At 58.0% G+C, this 16,172-nt stretch overlaps 1 protein-coding gene across 1 annotated transcript; it reads left to right on the forward strand.

Moving 5' to 3' along the window:
- Nucleotides 1-7,275: 7,275 nt before the first annotated feature.
- LOC135182786 (zona pellucida sperm-binding protein 3-like) lies at nucleotides 7,276-14,073 on the forward strand. The gene is made up of 9 exons (XM_064157234.1): nucleotides 7,276-7,694; nucleotides 9,248-9,363; nucleotides 9,447-9,550; nucleotides 9,673-9,850; nucleotides 10,850-10,970; nucleotides 11,061-11,152; nucleotides 11,229-11,374; nucleotides 13,585-13,698; nucleotides 13,901-14,073. The coding sequence occupies exons 1-9, from the start codon at nucleotides 7,287-7,289 to the stop codon at nucleotides 14,041-14,043; spliced, it is 1,422 nt and encodes a 473-aa protein (XP_064013304.1). The 5' UTR covers nucleotides 7,276-7,286; the 3' UTR covers nucleotides 14,044-14,073.
- The last annotated feature ends 2,099 nt before the right edge of the window (nucleotides 14,074-16,172 follow it).

Below are 16,172 nucleotides of genomic sequence, written 5' to 3' on the forward strand. Positions count from 1 at the left end.
CAGTGTGGTCTCTGCTGCAGTTTCCACTGGTTAGGACAACACTTCCCAGGCTCAGTGTGGTCTCTGATGCAGCTTCTACTGGTTAGGACAACACTTCCCAGGCTCAGTGTGGTCTCTGCTGCAGCTTCCACTGGTTCAGACAACACTTCCCAGGCTCAGTGTGGTCTCTGCTGCAGCTTCCACTGGTTCAGACAACACTTCCCAGGCTCAGTGTGGTCTCTGCTGCAGCTTCCACTGGTTCAGACAACACTTCCCAGGCTCAGTGTGGTCTCTGCTGCAGCTTCCACTGGTTCAGACAACACTTCCCAGGCTCAGTGTGGTCTCTGCTGCAGCTTCCACTGGTTAGGACAACACTTCCCAGGCTCAGTGTGGTCTCTGCTGCAGCTTCCACTGGTTCAGACAGCACTTCCCAGGCTCAGTGTGATCTCTGCTGCAGCTTCCACTGGTTCAGACAACACTTCCCAGGCTCAGTGTGGTCTCTAGGGTGCAGCTTCCACTGTAACTGCATTAGAGATGGAAAGATTTAACTATCAACTTTTATGTCCCCCTTTCAGCCCAACCCCATCTGTCCCTTGCTGCCACCACAGTGCTTCACACTGGGCTGCCCTCATCCATCAAGGGGAGAACAGTCCTGTTCAACATCTTTATTGATGATCTGGAGCAGGGGATTGAGTCCAGCAGCAGTGAGTTTGCAGATGACACCAAGCTAGGAGCAGCTGTGGAGCTGTTGGAGGGTAGCAGAGCCCTGCAGAGGGACCTGGCCAGGCTGCATGGGTGGGCAGAGGCCAAGGGGATGAGACTGAACAAGGCCAAGGGCAGAGTTGTGCACTTTGGCCACAACAACCCCAAGCAGCACTAGAGGCTGGGGCCAGAGGGGCTGAGAGCAGGCAGGCAGAGAGGGAGCTGGGAGTGCTGGCAGAGAGGAGCTGCAGAGGAGGCAGCAGTGCCCAGGTGGGCAGCAGAGCCAATGGCATCCTGGGCTGGCTCAGGAGCAGTGTGGGCAGCAGGACAAGGGAGGTTCTTGTGCCCCTGTGCTCAGCACTGCTCAGGCCACCCCTGCAGTGCTGTGTCCAGCTCTGGGCTCCTGCATTGCAGAGAGCTGCTGAGGTGCTGGAAGGTGTTTGGAGAAGGGCAGCAAGGCTGGGGAGGGGCCTGGAGCACAGCCCTGTGAGGAGAGGCTGAGGGAGCTGGGGGGGTGCAGCCTGCAGCAGAGGAGGCTCAGGGCAGAGCTGATTGCTGCCTGCAGCTGCCTGCAGGGAGGCTGTAGCCAGCTGGGGTTGGGCTCTGCTGCCAGGCAGCCAGCAGCAGAAGAAGGGGACCCAGGCTGAAGCTGTGGCAGGGCAGGTCTGGGCTGGCTGTGAGGAGGAAGTTGCTGGCAGAGAGAGTGATTGGCACTGGAATGGGCTGCCCAGGGAGGTGGTGGAGTGGCTGTGGCTGGAGGTGTTGCAGCCAAGCCTGGCTGGGGCACTTAGTGCCATGGTCTGGTTGGTTGGGCAGGGCTGGGTGCTAGGTTGGGCTGGCTGAGCTTGGAGCTCTCTTCCAGCCTGCCTGATTCTGGGATTCCATGATTCTTTGTGACCTGGTTCCCCACAGAGATGGTTTGCAGGAGGCTGAGTTGAATCAGTCCCTGGACCTTCAGTGCCATGTCCAGCTGCTGGGCTGTGAGCAGCAGGAAAATCACCTCCCATCCTCTTGGATGCTCCCCTGAGCCAACCCAGCTTGCAGGGGTGAGAGAGACACCAACCTAGCCGAGGGATGAGCTGAGTTTGGAGCTGCCCCACAGCCTGTTGAATTAATAAAGAGCTCTTCAGCTGCCAGAGAGGTTTTTCTTGTTGTATCATTTATTCATCACTCATAAGCATAGCAGGGGCAAGGGAGGGACAGAAAGGGATGGTCTGAGCTTGTGTGGCATTATTCATGCTCTGGAGAGACAACAGCCAATGCTTAATGCATGGACCAGCAAGGGAAGTGGATCCCACCTGGAATTTGGGTGCAGCTCCATGCTCTTGATGGGAGCTTTTCTCATCCAGCTCCTCGTTTGGTCCCCCCAACCCCAAGGGACCCAAGCCCATCCCACAGATCAAGGTCATTCAAGGTCAAACCCAATGGGGTCCTGGGCAAGCTGATCTGGTTAGAGATGTCCCTGCTAGAGATGTCCCTGCAGGGAGGTTGGACAACAGGGCAGGATTAGACTGGGCAGAAGGGAAAAACAGGAGGCTGAGAGGAGACCTCATCACTGCCTACAGCTGCCTGAAAGGAGGTTGTGGAGAGGTTGGTGCTGGGCTCTGTTCACAGGGAACCAGTGACAGAACAAGAGGGAATGGCCTCAAGCTGCCCCTGGGGAGGTTTAGACTGGATGTGAGGAAGGATTTGTGCCCAGCAAGAGTGGTCAGGGATTGGAATGAGCTGCCCAGGGAGGTGGTGGAGTCACCAACCCTGGGTGTGTTTAAAAGACCTTTGGATGTAGTGCTTGGGGATATGGTTTAAGAGTGAACTTTGTAGAGCAGGGTCAATGCTTGGACTTGGTGACCCCAGGGGTCTTCTAGAGTCATAGAATCAAGGAGGTTGGAAGAGAGCTCCAAGCTCAGCCAGCCCAACCTAGCACCCAGCCCTGCCCAACCAACCAGACCATGGCATTAAGTGCCCCAGCCAGGCTTGGCTTCAACACCTCCAGCCACAGCCACTCCACCACCTCTCTGGGCAGCCCATTCCAATGCCAATCACTCTCTCTGCCAACAGCTTCCTCCTCACATCCAGCCCAGACCTGCCCTGCCACAGCTTGAGGCTGTGTTCCCTTCCACTGCTGCAGCCTGCCTGGCAGCAGAGCCCACCTGAATGATTCTGTGGCAAGATGCCCTTGAAGGTTTCCTTCCAACCCAACTCATTCTGGGACCCTGTGGTCCTAGCAAGCCAGGAGGAAGCCAACCCAGGCAGCAAACCCCATTTCCCCTGGGGGCCCACTTAAAGAAACACATCAAGAGGACAAGCACTCAGCCTAAACCCCATATCCCCCCATCTCAAGAGGCTCTGCCACCCTGTCAGGCAGCTGAGAGTGACCCCCTTAGGCTCTTCATCCAGCTGGGCGACGTAGTCATCGCGCCTCACGCCCCAGCAGCTGGGGCCAATTAGCATCATTAATACACCAGGGCCAATTAATCTCTTGATTATGCCTGCCAGTCACTTATCAGCTGCTGTTAGGGGAAGATCAGCTTTTGTACCTCTGCTTTCTATGCAAAGAAGCTGCTTGAGATGCCTTCATTACCGGAGCTACAATTACCCAGAGCAGATAGCCATGAAATCCAGCCTGGACCAGGCTGCCAACACACACCCCCCACACACACAGCCCAGGGGCACTTCACACCTCTGAATGTGCCACTTTGGATGGCACTCCAGGACCTGGGTTTGGAGAGAATCCTGGAATATGTTTTGGTTGGAAAAGAGCAAACAGAAGGAAAACCTTTTTTTGTCTTGAGTGGGGGGAGATGGCTCAGGATAGGTTCTGCTGCCAGGCAGCCAGCAGCAGAAGAAGGGGACCCAGGCTCAAGCTGTGCCAGGACAGGTCTGGGCTGGATGTGAGGAGGAAGTTGCTGGCAGAGAGAGTGATTGGCATTGGAATGGGCTGCCCAGGGAGGTGGTGGAGTGGCTGTGGCTGGAGGTGTTGAAGCAGAGGCTGAATGGGGCACTTAGTGCCATGGTCTGGTTGGTTGGGCAGGGCTGGGTGCTAGGTTGGGCTGGCTGAGCTTGGAGCTCTCTGCCAGCCTGCTTGAGTCTATGACTGGCCAGGGCTGGGTGCTAGGTTGGGCTGGCTGAGCTTGGAGCTCTCTTCCTGCCTGCCTGATTCTATGACTGGCCAGGGCTGGGTGCTAGGTTGGGCTGGCTGAGCTTGGAGCTCTCTGCCAACCTGCTTGAGTCTATGACTGGCCAGGGCTGGGTGCTAGGTTGGGCTGGCTGAGCTTGGAGCTCTCTTCCTGCCTGCCTGATTCTATGACTGGCCAGGGCTGGGTGCTAGGTTGGGCTGGCTGAGCTTGGAGCTCTCTGCCAACCTGCTTGAGTCTATGACTGGGCAGGGCTGGGTGCTAGGTTGGGCTGGCTGAGCTTGGAGCTCTCTGCCAGCCTGCTTGAGCAGGGTGGGCATAGCTAGGGATGGGTTCTAGGGAGGATCTTGAGATGCTGCCTGCCCATAGGTCCCCCCATGGGCATCCTTTCAGCTTGCTTGGTTGCTGTGCTGCTGAAGAGAATCATGAATCATAGAGTCAGGCAGGTTGGAAGAGAGCTCCAAGCTCACCCAGCCCAACCTAGCACCCAGCCCTGCCCAACCAACCAGACCATGGCACTAAGTGCCCCAGCCAGGCTTGGCTGCAACACCTCCAGCCACAGCCACTCCATCACCTCCCTGGGCAGCCCATTCCAGTGCCAATCACTCTCTCTGCCAGGAACTTCCTCCTAACAGCCAGCCCTGACCCCAGCTGGCTACAGCCTCCCTGCAGGCAGCTGCAGGCAGCAATGAGCTCTGCCCTGAGCCTCCTCTGCTGCAGGCTGCACCCCCCCAGCTCCCTCAGCCTCTCCTCACAGGGCTCTGCTCCAGGCCCCTCCCCAGCCTTGCTGCCCTTCTCCAAACACCTTCCAGCACCTCAGCATCTCTCTGCAATGGAGGAGCCCAGAGCTGGACACAGCACTGCAGGGGTGGCCTGAGCAGTGCTGAGCACAGGGGCACAAGAACCTCCCTTGTCCTGCTGCCCACACTGCTCCTGAGCCAGCCCAGGATGCCATTGGCTCTGCTGCCCACCTGGGCACTGCTGCCTCCTCTGCAGCTCCTCTCTGCCACCACCCCCAGCTCCCTCTCTGCCTGCCTGCTCTCAGCCCCTCTGGCCCCAGCCTCTAGTGCTGCTTGGGGTTGTTGTGGCCAAAGTGCACAACCCTGCCCTTGGCCTTGTTCACTCTCATCCCCTTGGCCTCTGCCCACCCATGCAGCCTGGCCAGGTCCCTCTGCAGGGCTCTGCTCCCCTCCAACAGCTCCACAGCTGCTCCTAGCTTGGTGCCATCTGCAAACTGACTGCTGCTGGACTCAATCCCCTGCTCCAGACCATCAATAAAGATGTTGACCAGGACTGTGCCCAGCACTGCTCCCTGGGGCACAGCACTGGTGCCAGCTGCCAGCTGGATGTGGCACCATTCACCACCACTCTCTGGGCCCTGCCCTCCAGCCAGTTCTTGACCCATATCAGAGTGAATCTGTCCAGGCCAGGAGCTTCCAGCTGTGCCAGGAGTTTGTTGTGGCAGAGGTGCCAAAGGCTTTGCTGCAGCCCAGGCAGACTCCATCCACAGCCTGCCCCACACTCACCAGGCAGGAACCTGATCAGAAAAGGAGCTCAGGTTGGTCAGACAGGACCTGCCCTTCCTAACCCCATGCTGACTGGGTCTGACCCCTTGGCCACCCTGTAGGTGCTTTGTGATGGCACTCAAGATGGCCTGTTCCATGCCTTTGCCTGGCACTGAGGTCAGGCTGACAGCTCTGGAGTTGAAGCTATTCTATGATGCAGTGAAGAAGTTTCTCCTAATGTCCACTCTAAGCCTCCCCTGATGCATCTTGAGGCCATTCCTTCTTGTCTTGTCACTTGTTACTAGGGAGAAGAACTTAGACCAAGCCCCACCTGGCTCAAATCCCCTTCCAGGGAGCTGCAGAGATCCAGAAGGTCTCCCTTCAGCCTCCCCATTCCCAAGCTCATTTCCTTCATCCACTCCTCCCTTGTTCTCCTCTTCTCCAGCCCCTTCACCAGTGTGGATGAGATGGGGGAGACCAGGGCAGAGATGCCTGTGGGAGTCCCACCAAGCCCTTGCCATGGTGGTGACCAAAACTGACTCCACCTCATATCACAGTGTCACAGTATCATCAGGGTTGGAAGAGACCTCACAGAGCATCAAGTCCAACCCTTTAGCACAGAGCTCAAGGCCAGACCATGGCACCAAGTGCCACGTCCAGTCCTGCCTTGAACAGCTCCAGGGACGGCGACTCCACCACCTCCCCGGGCAGCCCATTCCAGTGTCCAATGACTCTCTCAGGGAAGAACTTTCTCCTCACCTCCAGCCTAAATCTCCCCTGGCACAGCCTGAGGCTGTGTCCTCTCCTTCTGGTGCTGGCCACCTGAGAGAAGAGAGCAACCTCCTCCTGGCCACAACCTCCCCTCAGGTAGTTGCAGACAGCAATGAGGTCTGCCCTGAGCCTCCTCTTCTCCAGGCTAACCAATCCCAGCTCCCTCAGCCTCTCCTCGTAGGGCTGTGCTCAAGGCCTCTCCCCAGCCTCGTTGCCCTTCTCTGGACACGCTCAAGCATCTCAATGTCCCTCCTAAACTGGGGGGCCCAGAACTGAACACAGCACTCAAGGTGTGGTCTGAGCAGTGCAGAGTACAGGGGCAGAATGACCTCCCTGCTCCTGCTGGCCACACCATTGCTGATGCAGGCCAGGATGCCACTGGCTCTCTTGGCCACCTGGGCACACTGCTGGCTCATGTTCAGGTGGGTATCAATCAGCACCCCCAGATCCCTCTCTGTCTGGCTGCTCTCAGCCACTCTGACCCCAGCCTGTATCTCTGCATGGGGTTGCTGTGGCCAAAGTGCAGCACCCTGCACTTGGAGCTATTGAACACCATCCCCTTGGCCTCTGCCCATCTGTGCAGGCAGTCAAGGTCCTGCTGCAGAGCCCTTCTGCCCTCCAACCCAGCCACATCTGCCCCCAGCTTGGTGTCATCTGCACACTTGCTGATGCCTGACTCCATGCCCTCATCCAGGTCATCTATGCAGATGTTAAAGAGGATGGGGCCCAGCACTGATCCCTGAGGGACACCACTAGTGCCAGCTGCCAGCTGGATGTGGCACCATTCACCACCACTCTCTGGGCTCTGCCCTCCAGCCAGTTCCTAACCCAGCACAATCCTAATCTCATGCATATGCTGCATGAGAAGGCTCTGGGCAGAGGACTTGTGGCCAGTTAGCCCCCAAGGTGGCAGCAGATGGTGCCACCCCAAGCTGGCAAGGCAGAGAGACATGGGACAAACTGCTGTGGGGCAATTCCCAGGGGCAGGGCCAGGAACAATCACTCTCCACACCTCCAGAGGGTGGGATGGATGGTGCCAGCTGAGTCCACCTTGTTCTGAGTAGCTCCTGCCTGGGTGGGGACCTGCCTGCAGTCCCCAGGTGTGCTTCATCTGGGCTGGGGCTGCTGGGAGTGCTGATATAAAAGGCTCCTGAGCAAGCCCCTTCTCCAAGGACTGTTTCTTCTGTGGGTCAGGATGGGGTTTGGAGGCAGCTTGGGTGTTGCTTGCTTTTACTGGGTGCTGGCTGGAGCAGCAGCTTCCAGCCCTTGGAGCTTCCCTCAAAGGAGCTTGGGGGTCTTGAGGGTCAGGGGGGACTCTTCTTGGAGCCAGCCTCGTGTGCCTCTCTTTTCCCAGCCCTCTCCCTGGGCATGGGTGGATGTTTCCCAGCTGCAGGCAGCTGCCCCCTTGCACCCTGTGGCTGTGCAGTGCCAGGAGGCACAGATGGTGGTCACTGTGCACAGGGACCTCTTTGGCACAGGACGTCTGGTCAAGGCTACAGACCTGAGCCTGGGCTCAGCCTCCTGCTTGCCTGTGGCCCAAAGTGCTGCTGAGGGCACAGTGACCTTCGTGGCTGGGCTGCATGAGTGTGGCAGCAGCCTGCAGGTGAGGTGGGATGTTGTGAGGAGGGGGTTCTGGAGGGGGTTCTCCATCTCTGGGGGGTGCTGTGTAGGAAATGAACCCTCTGTGGGCTTTGCCCAGAGCTGGGTGGTCCAGTGGGAGTTGTGGTGGACAACCTGAACTGCTGAGGAGCAGTGAACTGTCAGGCTGCCCAACTTGTCCTGGCAAAGATCAAATGAGCTGGCCAAGGGTGGTGGTGGCAAGGTTTGGAGTGAGGAGGATCTCACCTGGTTGCAGCAGCTCTCCCTTGAGGGGTGGTGTGGCCACAGCAGAGCTGGGGTTTGGAGTGCAGATGCCATCCTTAAGCCCAACATGTCAACAGCAGGCAAGGGCTGTGGTGGGGTTAGGACTTGGCTGAATGCAGCTGCAGGTGTGAGGGTGTGGGCACAGCTTGGGGCTGCAGTGGGGGGCTCTGGAGAAGCAGGGGAAGAGGCTTGCAGATCTCAGAGAGAGGAGCTGCCTGGAGCTTCCAGGGAGGAGGCTTGGAGACCCTAATGTCCTACAGCCTGCCTGGTCTGGGGGGGGGCAAAGTCCTTCAGAGTGAGCTTTGGCAGAGCTGGCACCTTGCTGGGGTCAGCACAGAGCTCTGTGGCACCCTGTGTGTGCTGGACTGGGAGCATGGAGGGTGAGCTGTGCCCTCTCAGCACCTGTGCCTGCCTCCTGTGCTGGCATCTTTTGGGGGGTCAGCACAGAGCTCTGTGGCACCCTGTGTGTGATGGACTGGGAGCATGGAGGGTGAGCTGAGCCCTCTCAGCTGAAGCACCTGTGCCTGCCTCCTGTGCTGGCATCTTTTGGGGGGTCAGCACAGAGCTCTGTGGCACCCTAGATGTGCTGACCAGGAGCATGGAGGGTGAGCTGAGCCCTCTCAGCTGAAGCACCTGTGTGTGCCTCCTGTGCTGGCATCTTTTGGGGGGTCAGCAGAGAGCTCTGTGGCACCCTGGATGTGCTGACCAGGAGCATGGAGGGTGAGCTGAGCCCTCTCAGCTGAAGCACCTGTGCCTGCCTCCTGTGCTGGCATCTTTTGGGGGGTCAGCACAGAGCTCTGTGGCACCCTGGATGTGCTGACCAGGAGCATGGAGGGTGAGCTGAGCCCTCTCAGCTGAAGCACCTGTGCCTGCCTCCTGTGCTGGCATCTTTTGGGGGGTCAGCACAGAGCTCTGTGACACCCTGGATGTGCTGACCAGGAGCATGGAGGGTGAGCTGAGCCCTCTCAGCTGAAGCATCTGTGTGTGCCTCCTGTGCTGGCATCTTTTGGGGGGTCAGCACAGAGCTCTGTGGCACCCTGGATGTGCTGAACAGAGAGCATGGAGAGTGAGCTGTGCCCTCTCAGCTGAAGCATCTGTGTCTGCCTCCTGTGCTGGCATCTTTTGGGGGGTCAGCATGAAGCTTTGTGGCACCCTGTGTGTGATGGACTGGGAGCATAGAGAGTGAGCTGAGCCCTCTCAGCTGAAGCATCTGTGCCTGCCTCCTGTGCTGAGCTTCTGGTTGACTACTTCGTGCTCCTGCCTTGTGTCAGCTCTCCCAAATCTCCCTTCCAGATGACCCCAGACTCCCTGATCTACAGAACAAGCCTGTCCTACAAACCTTCTCCTGCCAACTTGGTCATCGTAAGGACGACCGCAGCCGTGGTGCCTATCGAGTGTCACTACCCCAGGTGAGAGCAATGGAAGCTCTGCCTCTTGTGGGGCCCCCAGGTGATGCTGGCAGCTTTGTTGACCTGCCTCTCTCCCACTCTAGGAAGAGCAACGTGAGCAGTGATGCTGTGCAGCCCACATGGGCTCCTTTCTACTCCACCCTGGCAGTGGAGGAGGAGCTGATGTTCTCCCTGCGCCTCATGAACGGTGGGTGCAGACCTGGCAGCCTCTTCTGCCTCCTGAGTGACTCCTGGGGTGGCTTTCCCATGTGGAAAGAGGGCAATGTGTGTTGGTGCAGGCTGGCCTCTAACCTTGCCTCTCCCTTCCAGATGACTGGAGCTCTGAGAGGCTTTCCAATGGCTTCCAGCTGGGAGAAAGCCTGCATCTCCAGGCTGAGGTTGCTTCTGGGAACCACATCCCTCTCAGGCTCTTTGTGGATGATTGTGTTGCTACCCTGAGCCCTGACAGGAGCTCCTCTCCTCTATATGCCTTAATTGACCTCAGTGGGTAAGAACCAAATGAGGTCCAACAGGGACAAGTGCAGAGTCCTGCACCTGGGGAGGGAGAACAAACTGCAGCAGGACAGGCTGGGAGGTGACTGCTGGAGAGCAGCCCCAAGGAGAGGGAGCTGGGGGTGCTGGGGGAGAGCATCCATGGCACAGCAATGTGCCCTGGGGGCCAAGAGGCCAATGGGGTCCTGGGGGGCACTCAGCAGAGTGTGGCCAGCAGATCAAGGGAGGTTCTCCTGCCCCTCTGCTCTGCCCTGCTGAGACCTCATCTTGAGCACTGCCTTCAGTTTGGGGCTCCCCAGTTGCAGAGGGACAGGGATCTGCTGGGGAGGGTCCAGCAGAGGGATGGGAGGATGCTGAGGGGACTGAGCAGTGCCTGGTGAGGAGAGGCTGAGGGCCCTGGGGCTGCTTAGTCTGGAGCAGAGAAGGCTGAGAGGGGATTGAATCAATGTCTATAACTGAGAGCTGGGGGTCAGGAAGGGGGGGGGGGCAGGTTCTGCTCACTGCTCCCTGGGACAGGACAAGCAGCAGTGGATGGAAGCTGCAGCACAGGAGGTTCCAGCTCAGCACAAGGAGGAACTTCTTGCCTGGAAGGGTCCCAGAGCCCTGGCACAGGCTGCCCAGAGAGGCTGTGGAGTCTCCTTGTGTGGAGCCTTTCCAGGCCTGTCTGGATGTGTTCCTGTGTGCCCTGAGCTGGATTGTGTGGCCCTGCTCTGGCAGGGGGGTTGGACTGGATGCTCTCCTTGGGTCCCTTCCAACCCCTGACATCCTCCAATCCTATGAACCTCTCTACTGTAAGGGTCGCAGAGCACTGGAACAGGCTCCCCAGAGAGTTCCTCTGTGCCCTGAGCTGGATTGTGTGGTGCTGCTCTGGCAGGGGGCTTGGGCTTGATGATCTCCTTGGGTCCCTTCCAACCCCTGACATGCTGTGAGCCTGTGTCTGCAGTGCTACTCTTAGAGCTGGCTGAGCTCTCCCTCACTTCTGCCTCTCACCCAGGTGCTTGGTGGATGGCAGATCAGAAGACACCACTTCAACCTTCATCTCCCCAAGGCCAAGGCAGGAAACACTTCAGTTCATGGTTGATGCCTTCAGGTTTGCAGGAGACAATGGCAACTTGGTGAGATGTGGTGGTCCAACCTTCCTCCCCCCCCAAGCTGCCAACTTCTGAGCTCAGCATCCTCAGCTCTTGTTTTCTTGGCCCTCCCAGATCTACATCACCTGCCACTTGAAGGTCTTTCCAGTTGACCAAGCCCCAAACCCACTGAACAAAGCCTGTTCCTTCAACAAAGCCAGCAGCCTGTGAGTCCATGCTTGCACATGGGATGGGGGGGAGACCAGCTTGGGGAGGAGGACTTGAAGGTTCATTCTCTTGCAGTTGGGTTCCTGTGGAGGGGACTGCAGACATCTGCAGCTGCTGTGAGACCAGCAACTGTCCCTTGCATAGAGGATACTCCCAGAGACTCAACCCTGCAGCCAGATGGCCAGCAAGGCGTGTGAGGAGAGACACTTCCTCCCAGCAAGGTACCACAGAATGGGTTGGGTTGGAAGGGACCTCAAAGCTCAGCCAGTTCCAACCCCCCTGTGCTATAGGCAGGGACACTTCTCACTAGAACAGGTCCCTCAAGGCTTGATCAACCTGGTCCTGAACACCTCCAGGGAGGTTGTGGAGCACAGAAGCACCCAATGTGATCTTTGATCACATTGGGTGATTCTGTGCTCCACAACCTCCCTGGGCAACCTGTGCCAGGGTCTCACCACCCTCAACCTGTGCCAGGGCAGCTTCCCCTGTGTGTTTGTGGATGGAGCAGTGAGCTCCAACCTCCCTGCAGGGTTGCTAAGCCATGGATGGATGGATGGGGACAGCTCTTCTGCTCTGCCAAGAGCTGGATGGGAAGCTTGGAGAGATCCCTAGCAGCAAGCCAGAGCCTTCACCCCAGCCTTAGGGGCAAGCCAACATCCACCAGGGAGCTCAGGCCACTTGGCAAGGTGGGGAGGGTGAGGCTGTTGCAAGGCTTTAAGGTCCCTTCTGACCCAAAGCATTCAATGATCCAGAGGAGGAGGCAAGGTGAGGATAAACCTGTGGGCAGTGGGCACGAGTGGAGAGCAGCAACCCCCAGTGCAAGGAGGGACCAACAACCCTGAGCTGAGCATCAATCAGACCCTGGGGGGGGGCTTAGGTGAGGCTGCCCAAGCCATAAACTGCTCCTAGAGGAACCAGAGAATGGTTTTAGGTTGGAAGGGACCTCAAAGCTCAGCCAGTTCTAATCCCCCTGTGCCACAGGCAGGGACACCTCTCACTAGAACAGGTCACTCAAAGCCTCATCCAAGCTGGTCCTGAGCACCTGCAGGGAGGTTGTGGAGCACAGAATCACCCAATGTGATCTTTGATCACATTGGGTGATTCTGTGCTCCACAACCTCCCTGGGCAACCTGTGCCAGGGTCTCACCACCCTTAGCCTATGTTCCTACCACCCAGTTTCAATCTCCCCTCTGCCACTTCCAACCCATTCCTTCTCCTCCTCCTCTCATTCCCATTCCTTGTCAATAGTCCCTCCTCTAACCCCCCTCAGACCCTGCAATGCCACTCCAAGGTCTCCTCCAAGCCTTCTCCTCTCCAGCCTGCACAGCCCCAACTCTCTCAGCTGCCCCCAGGAGTGCAGGTGGGGTGTGAGGAGAGCAGAGCCAAGGGGCAGAATCCCCTCCCTTGCCCTGTGCCCACACTGCTCTGGCTGCAGCCCAGCACAGGCTTGTGTCTGGGCTGCACTCACCCTGCAGGCTCAGGCTGAGCTTTGCATCAGCCCAGACCCCCCAGGGCCTGTTCCTCAGGGCTGCTCTCAGCCATTCCCCACCCAGCCTGGAGCTGTGCTTGGGATTGCACCCACCCAGGTGCAGGACCTTACCCTTGGCCTTTTGTGCCCGCAGGATGGGGTGGTCAAGGTGCTGGAAGGTCTGTAGCAAATTCATCTTGCTTTAAGGACATACCCAACCTCTCTCTCCCATGGTCTTGGGTGAAGGAATTGGATTCCTGTGTGCAGCTCTGCAGTCCCCAGCACAAGCATCACATGGAAGTGTTGGAGCCAGCCCAGAGGAGGCCACCAAGATGCTGAGAGGGCTGCAGCAGCTCTGCTGTGAGCACAGGCTGAGAGAGTTGGGGCTGTGCAGCCTGGAGAGGAGAAGGCTTGGAGGAGACCTTGGAGTGGCCTTGCAGGGTCTGAAGGGGGCTAGAGGAAAGCTGGGGAGGGACTATTGACAAGGTCTGGGAATGAGAGGAGGAGGAGGAATGGGTTGGAAGTGGCAGAGGGGAGATTGAAAGTGGATGTTAGGAAGAAGCTCATTAGAGTGAGGGTGGTGAGAGACTGGCACAGGTTGAGGGTGGTGAGACCCTGGCACAGGTTGCCCAGGGAGGTTGTGGAGCACAGAAGCACCCAATGTGATCAAAGATCACATTGGGTGCTTCTGTGCTCCACAACCTCCCTGGAGGTGTTCAGGACCAGGTTGATCAAGCCTTGAGGGACCTGTTCTAGTGAGAGCTGTCCCTGCTTTTAGCACAGGGAGGTTGGAACTGGCTGAGCTTTGAGATCCCTTCCCACCTAAACCCTTCTATGACCTCCAGCTGTGTGCCCTCCAAAACCCCTGGAGAGCTGCTCTTGGGGAGCTCATCTTTCAGCCCTCAAACCCAGGCTAAGCAGGAGCTCTCTCTTCTGAACCCCTTCATGCCCCTCTACTTTTAGGTGGCTCCTCAAGTGTGGCAGAGGCTGAAGTCTCCCTTGGACCCCTCCTCATCCTTGATTCAGCTCAGGGCTTATGGAGGTCCTCAGAAGGTCTTGAAGGGAAGACCACACATGGTAGGTGCCTTTTAACTGTGTCTTCAGGCCTCAGCTGGGAGCTTGTCCTAGCCTAGAATCCCTCAGGTGGCTTCACACTTGGGCAGAGAGCTTCTAACCATCCAAAGAGAGCCTGAGGAGCAGCTGCTTGCAGGTTTATCCACTCCCTGGTGGTAGGAAGTCATATAGGATGTGTTAGTAAGTTGCTTCTCCTCTCTCCCAGATGCTGCAGGAGGACTTCCTATGCTGGTTGAAGTTGCCATGCTCCTAGCAGCCACCCTGCTGAGCTTCACTGCCCTTGGCCTCTTCCTTGGGTGCAGGAAGTGCAACTGCCCTCCTGGAGTGTCTCTACCTCCTGAAGCCTAATAAAGAGAGAGGTTTGTCCTTGTGTCCTCAGTGGAGAGGTGACAGCAGTCAGCTTGTGGTCTCCTTGGATAGGGTTTGGGGCTGTGCTCAGACACCATCACCTTGGGCTGGTGGCCACAAGCTCTTGGGAAGCCACCAAAGCAAGCAGGGATGGGATGGAAGCTGTGGAGAGCTGGTGCCACCTGGAAGCATCTCCCAGAACACAGCACTGGAAGGTGTCTCTCTGCAGGAGGACTTCCTCCATGGCCTGTGCTGGCTGCCTGGGACATGATCCTGTGCCTCAAGCCTGGCTGCAGGCAAGGTCTGGGGCCTCTTTTCAGGTCAGTGAGGGAAGAATTGGTGCTGCCCAATGGGTTCCTGACCCTAGGAGTCCTGATGTGCTCCTTGTTAGAGGTGATACTGATGGGTGAGATGACAGCACCTTCTGTCTTGGGCTTGCTGCAGCCTGGCTGAGGAGGCAGTGCCTTTTGAAGAGCACATCTAAGTCCCCAGGAGGTAGAACTGCTGTAGGGGCTGGGGCTGGCTCCTGGGGGCAGAGCTGGGGCAGGTTGGGGCTGAGGCTGGCTCCTGCAGGTAGAGGTGGGACAGATTTGGGCTGGGGCTGGCTCCTGGGGGGCAGAGCTGGGGCTGGCTCCTGGGGGGCAGAGCTGGGGCTGGCTCCTGGGGGGCAGAGCTGGGGCTGGCTCCTGGGGGGCAGAGCTGGGGCTGGCAGGGGCTGGCTGCTGCGGGTAGGGCTAGGGATGATGGTGTAAAGATGCCTGAAGATGGATGCTAGTTTTGGTGTGGCCTCTGCTGCACAGAGAGCAGGGAGCAGTGACTGCAAGGGCAGGGGGAAAGGATGACTTCAGAGGGGCTGGACCAGTAGCTGTTTGCCCCTTTAAACTGGTCTTGTGTAGAACACAAAGGGAGAAAGCTCTCAGCTGATCTGCCCAGATCCTCCTGACCTCTCCTTGCAGCAGCTTTGGGGGTTCTGTGCTGTGCTGAAGGCTATGGGAGTCCTCCTCATGCTTCAACTGGGTCAAGCTGCATGAGATGGGTCTTCAAAGCTCTCCTTGCTCTGCAGCTTCCCCTTCTGCACATCATGTGCTTCTCCTGACCTCCTGCCTTGGGCTGCTGAAGGCTTGAAGTGTGTTTTGCCTGGTGTAGCTGCAGCTGAGGAGGAGCTCTTGGTGCTACAGCTCCTGAAGTGGTGTGTTGGACACCAGCTGCTCTGCTCAGCAGCTCGAGTGGCACACATCTCCCTCAGCAGTGGTGGTCTTGCTCTGGGCTGTGTGGTCCTTGCACCCCTGAGGAGCACTGATCCCCTCCAGTCCAATGTGAAAGCTGGAGGAGTTCATCCTCCCGTGGCTGATGGGGGCTCATGTGGCTTGAGGTGCTACCTGGGTTGAACCTTAGAGGTGGAAGGGACCTCCAGAGCTCATCCAGTCCAACCCCTCCCTGCCAAGGCAGGATCACCCAGGGTGGTTCCCACGGGAATGCATCCAGGTGGGTTTGGGAAGGCTCCAGAGCAGGAGACTCCACAACCTCTCTGGGCAGCCTGTTCCAGGGCTCTGCCACCCTCACTCTAAAGAAGTTTCTCCTCAGGTTGAGCTGAAACCTTCTCTGCTCCAGTTTGCATCCATTGCTGATTGCTGTGCACCACCCATAAGAGCTTGGCCCCCTCCACTTGACCCCCACCCCTCAGCTACTGATAGACACTGAGCAGATCCCTCTCAGCCTTCTCTTCTGCAGGCTAAACAGCCTCAGGGCTCTCAGGCTTTCTCCACAAAGGAGATGATCAAGTCCCCCACTCATCCTTGTGCCTCTCAGTCTCTCTCCATGGGGGAGATGCTCAAGTCCCTCAGCCATCCTCCTGGCTCTGCTGGACTCTCCCCAGCAGGTCCCTGTCTCTCCTGAACTGCAGAGTCCAAAACTGGGCACAGTATTCCAGGTGTGGTCTCACCAGGGCAGAGCAGAGGGGGAGCAGAACCTCCCTTGCCCTGCTGGCCACACTTCTCCTGGTGCCCCCCTGGATGCCATTGGCTCTCTTGGCCACAAAGGCACATTGGTGGCCCAGGCAGAACTTGCTGCCCACCAGCACTGCAAGGTCTTTCCCCATGGAACTGTTCTCCTCCAGGGCAGCCTTCAAC

This window comes from Pogoniulus pusillus, chromosome 17 (assembly GCF_015220805.1).
Source record: "Pogoniulus pusillus isolate bPogPus1 chromosome 17, bPogPus1.pri, whole genome shotgun sequence".
NCBI lineage: Eukaryota > Metazoa > Chordata > Aves > Piciformes > Lybiidae > Pogoniulus > Pogoniulus pusillus.

Bases quoted from the DNA above. Each gene is read 5' to 3' on its own strand.
- LOC135182786 (XM_064157234.1), top strand. From the start codon at position 7,287: ATGGGGTTTGGAGGCAGCTTGGGTGTTGCTTGCTTTTACTGGGTGCTG. The intron at 10,971-11,060 runs GTGAGATGTGGT...TGGCCCTCCCAG, and splicing joins CAGGAGACAATGGCAACTTG to ATCTACATCACCTGCCACTT. The intron at 11,153-11,228 runs GTGAGTCCATGC...ATTCTCTTGCAG, and splicing joins TTCAACAAAGCCAGCAGCCT to TTGGGTTCCTGTGGAGGGGA.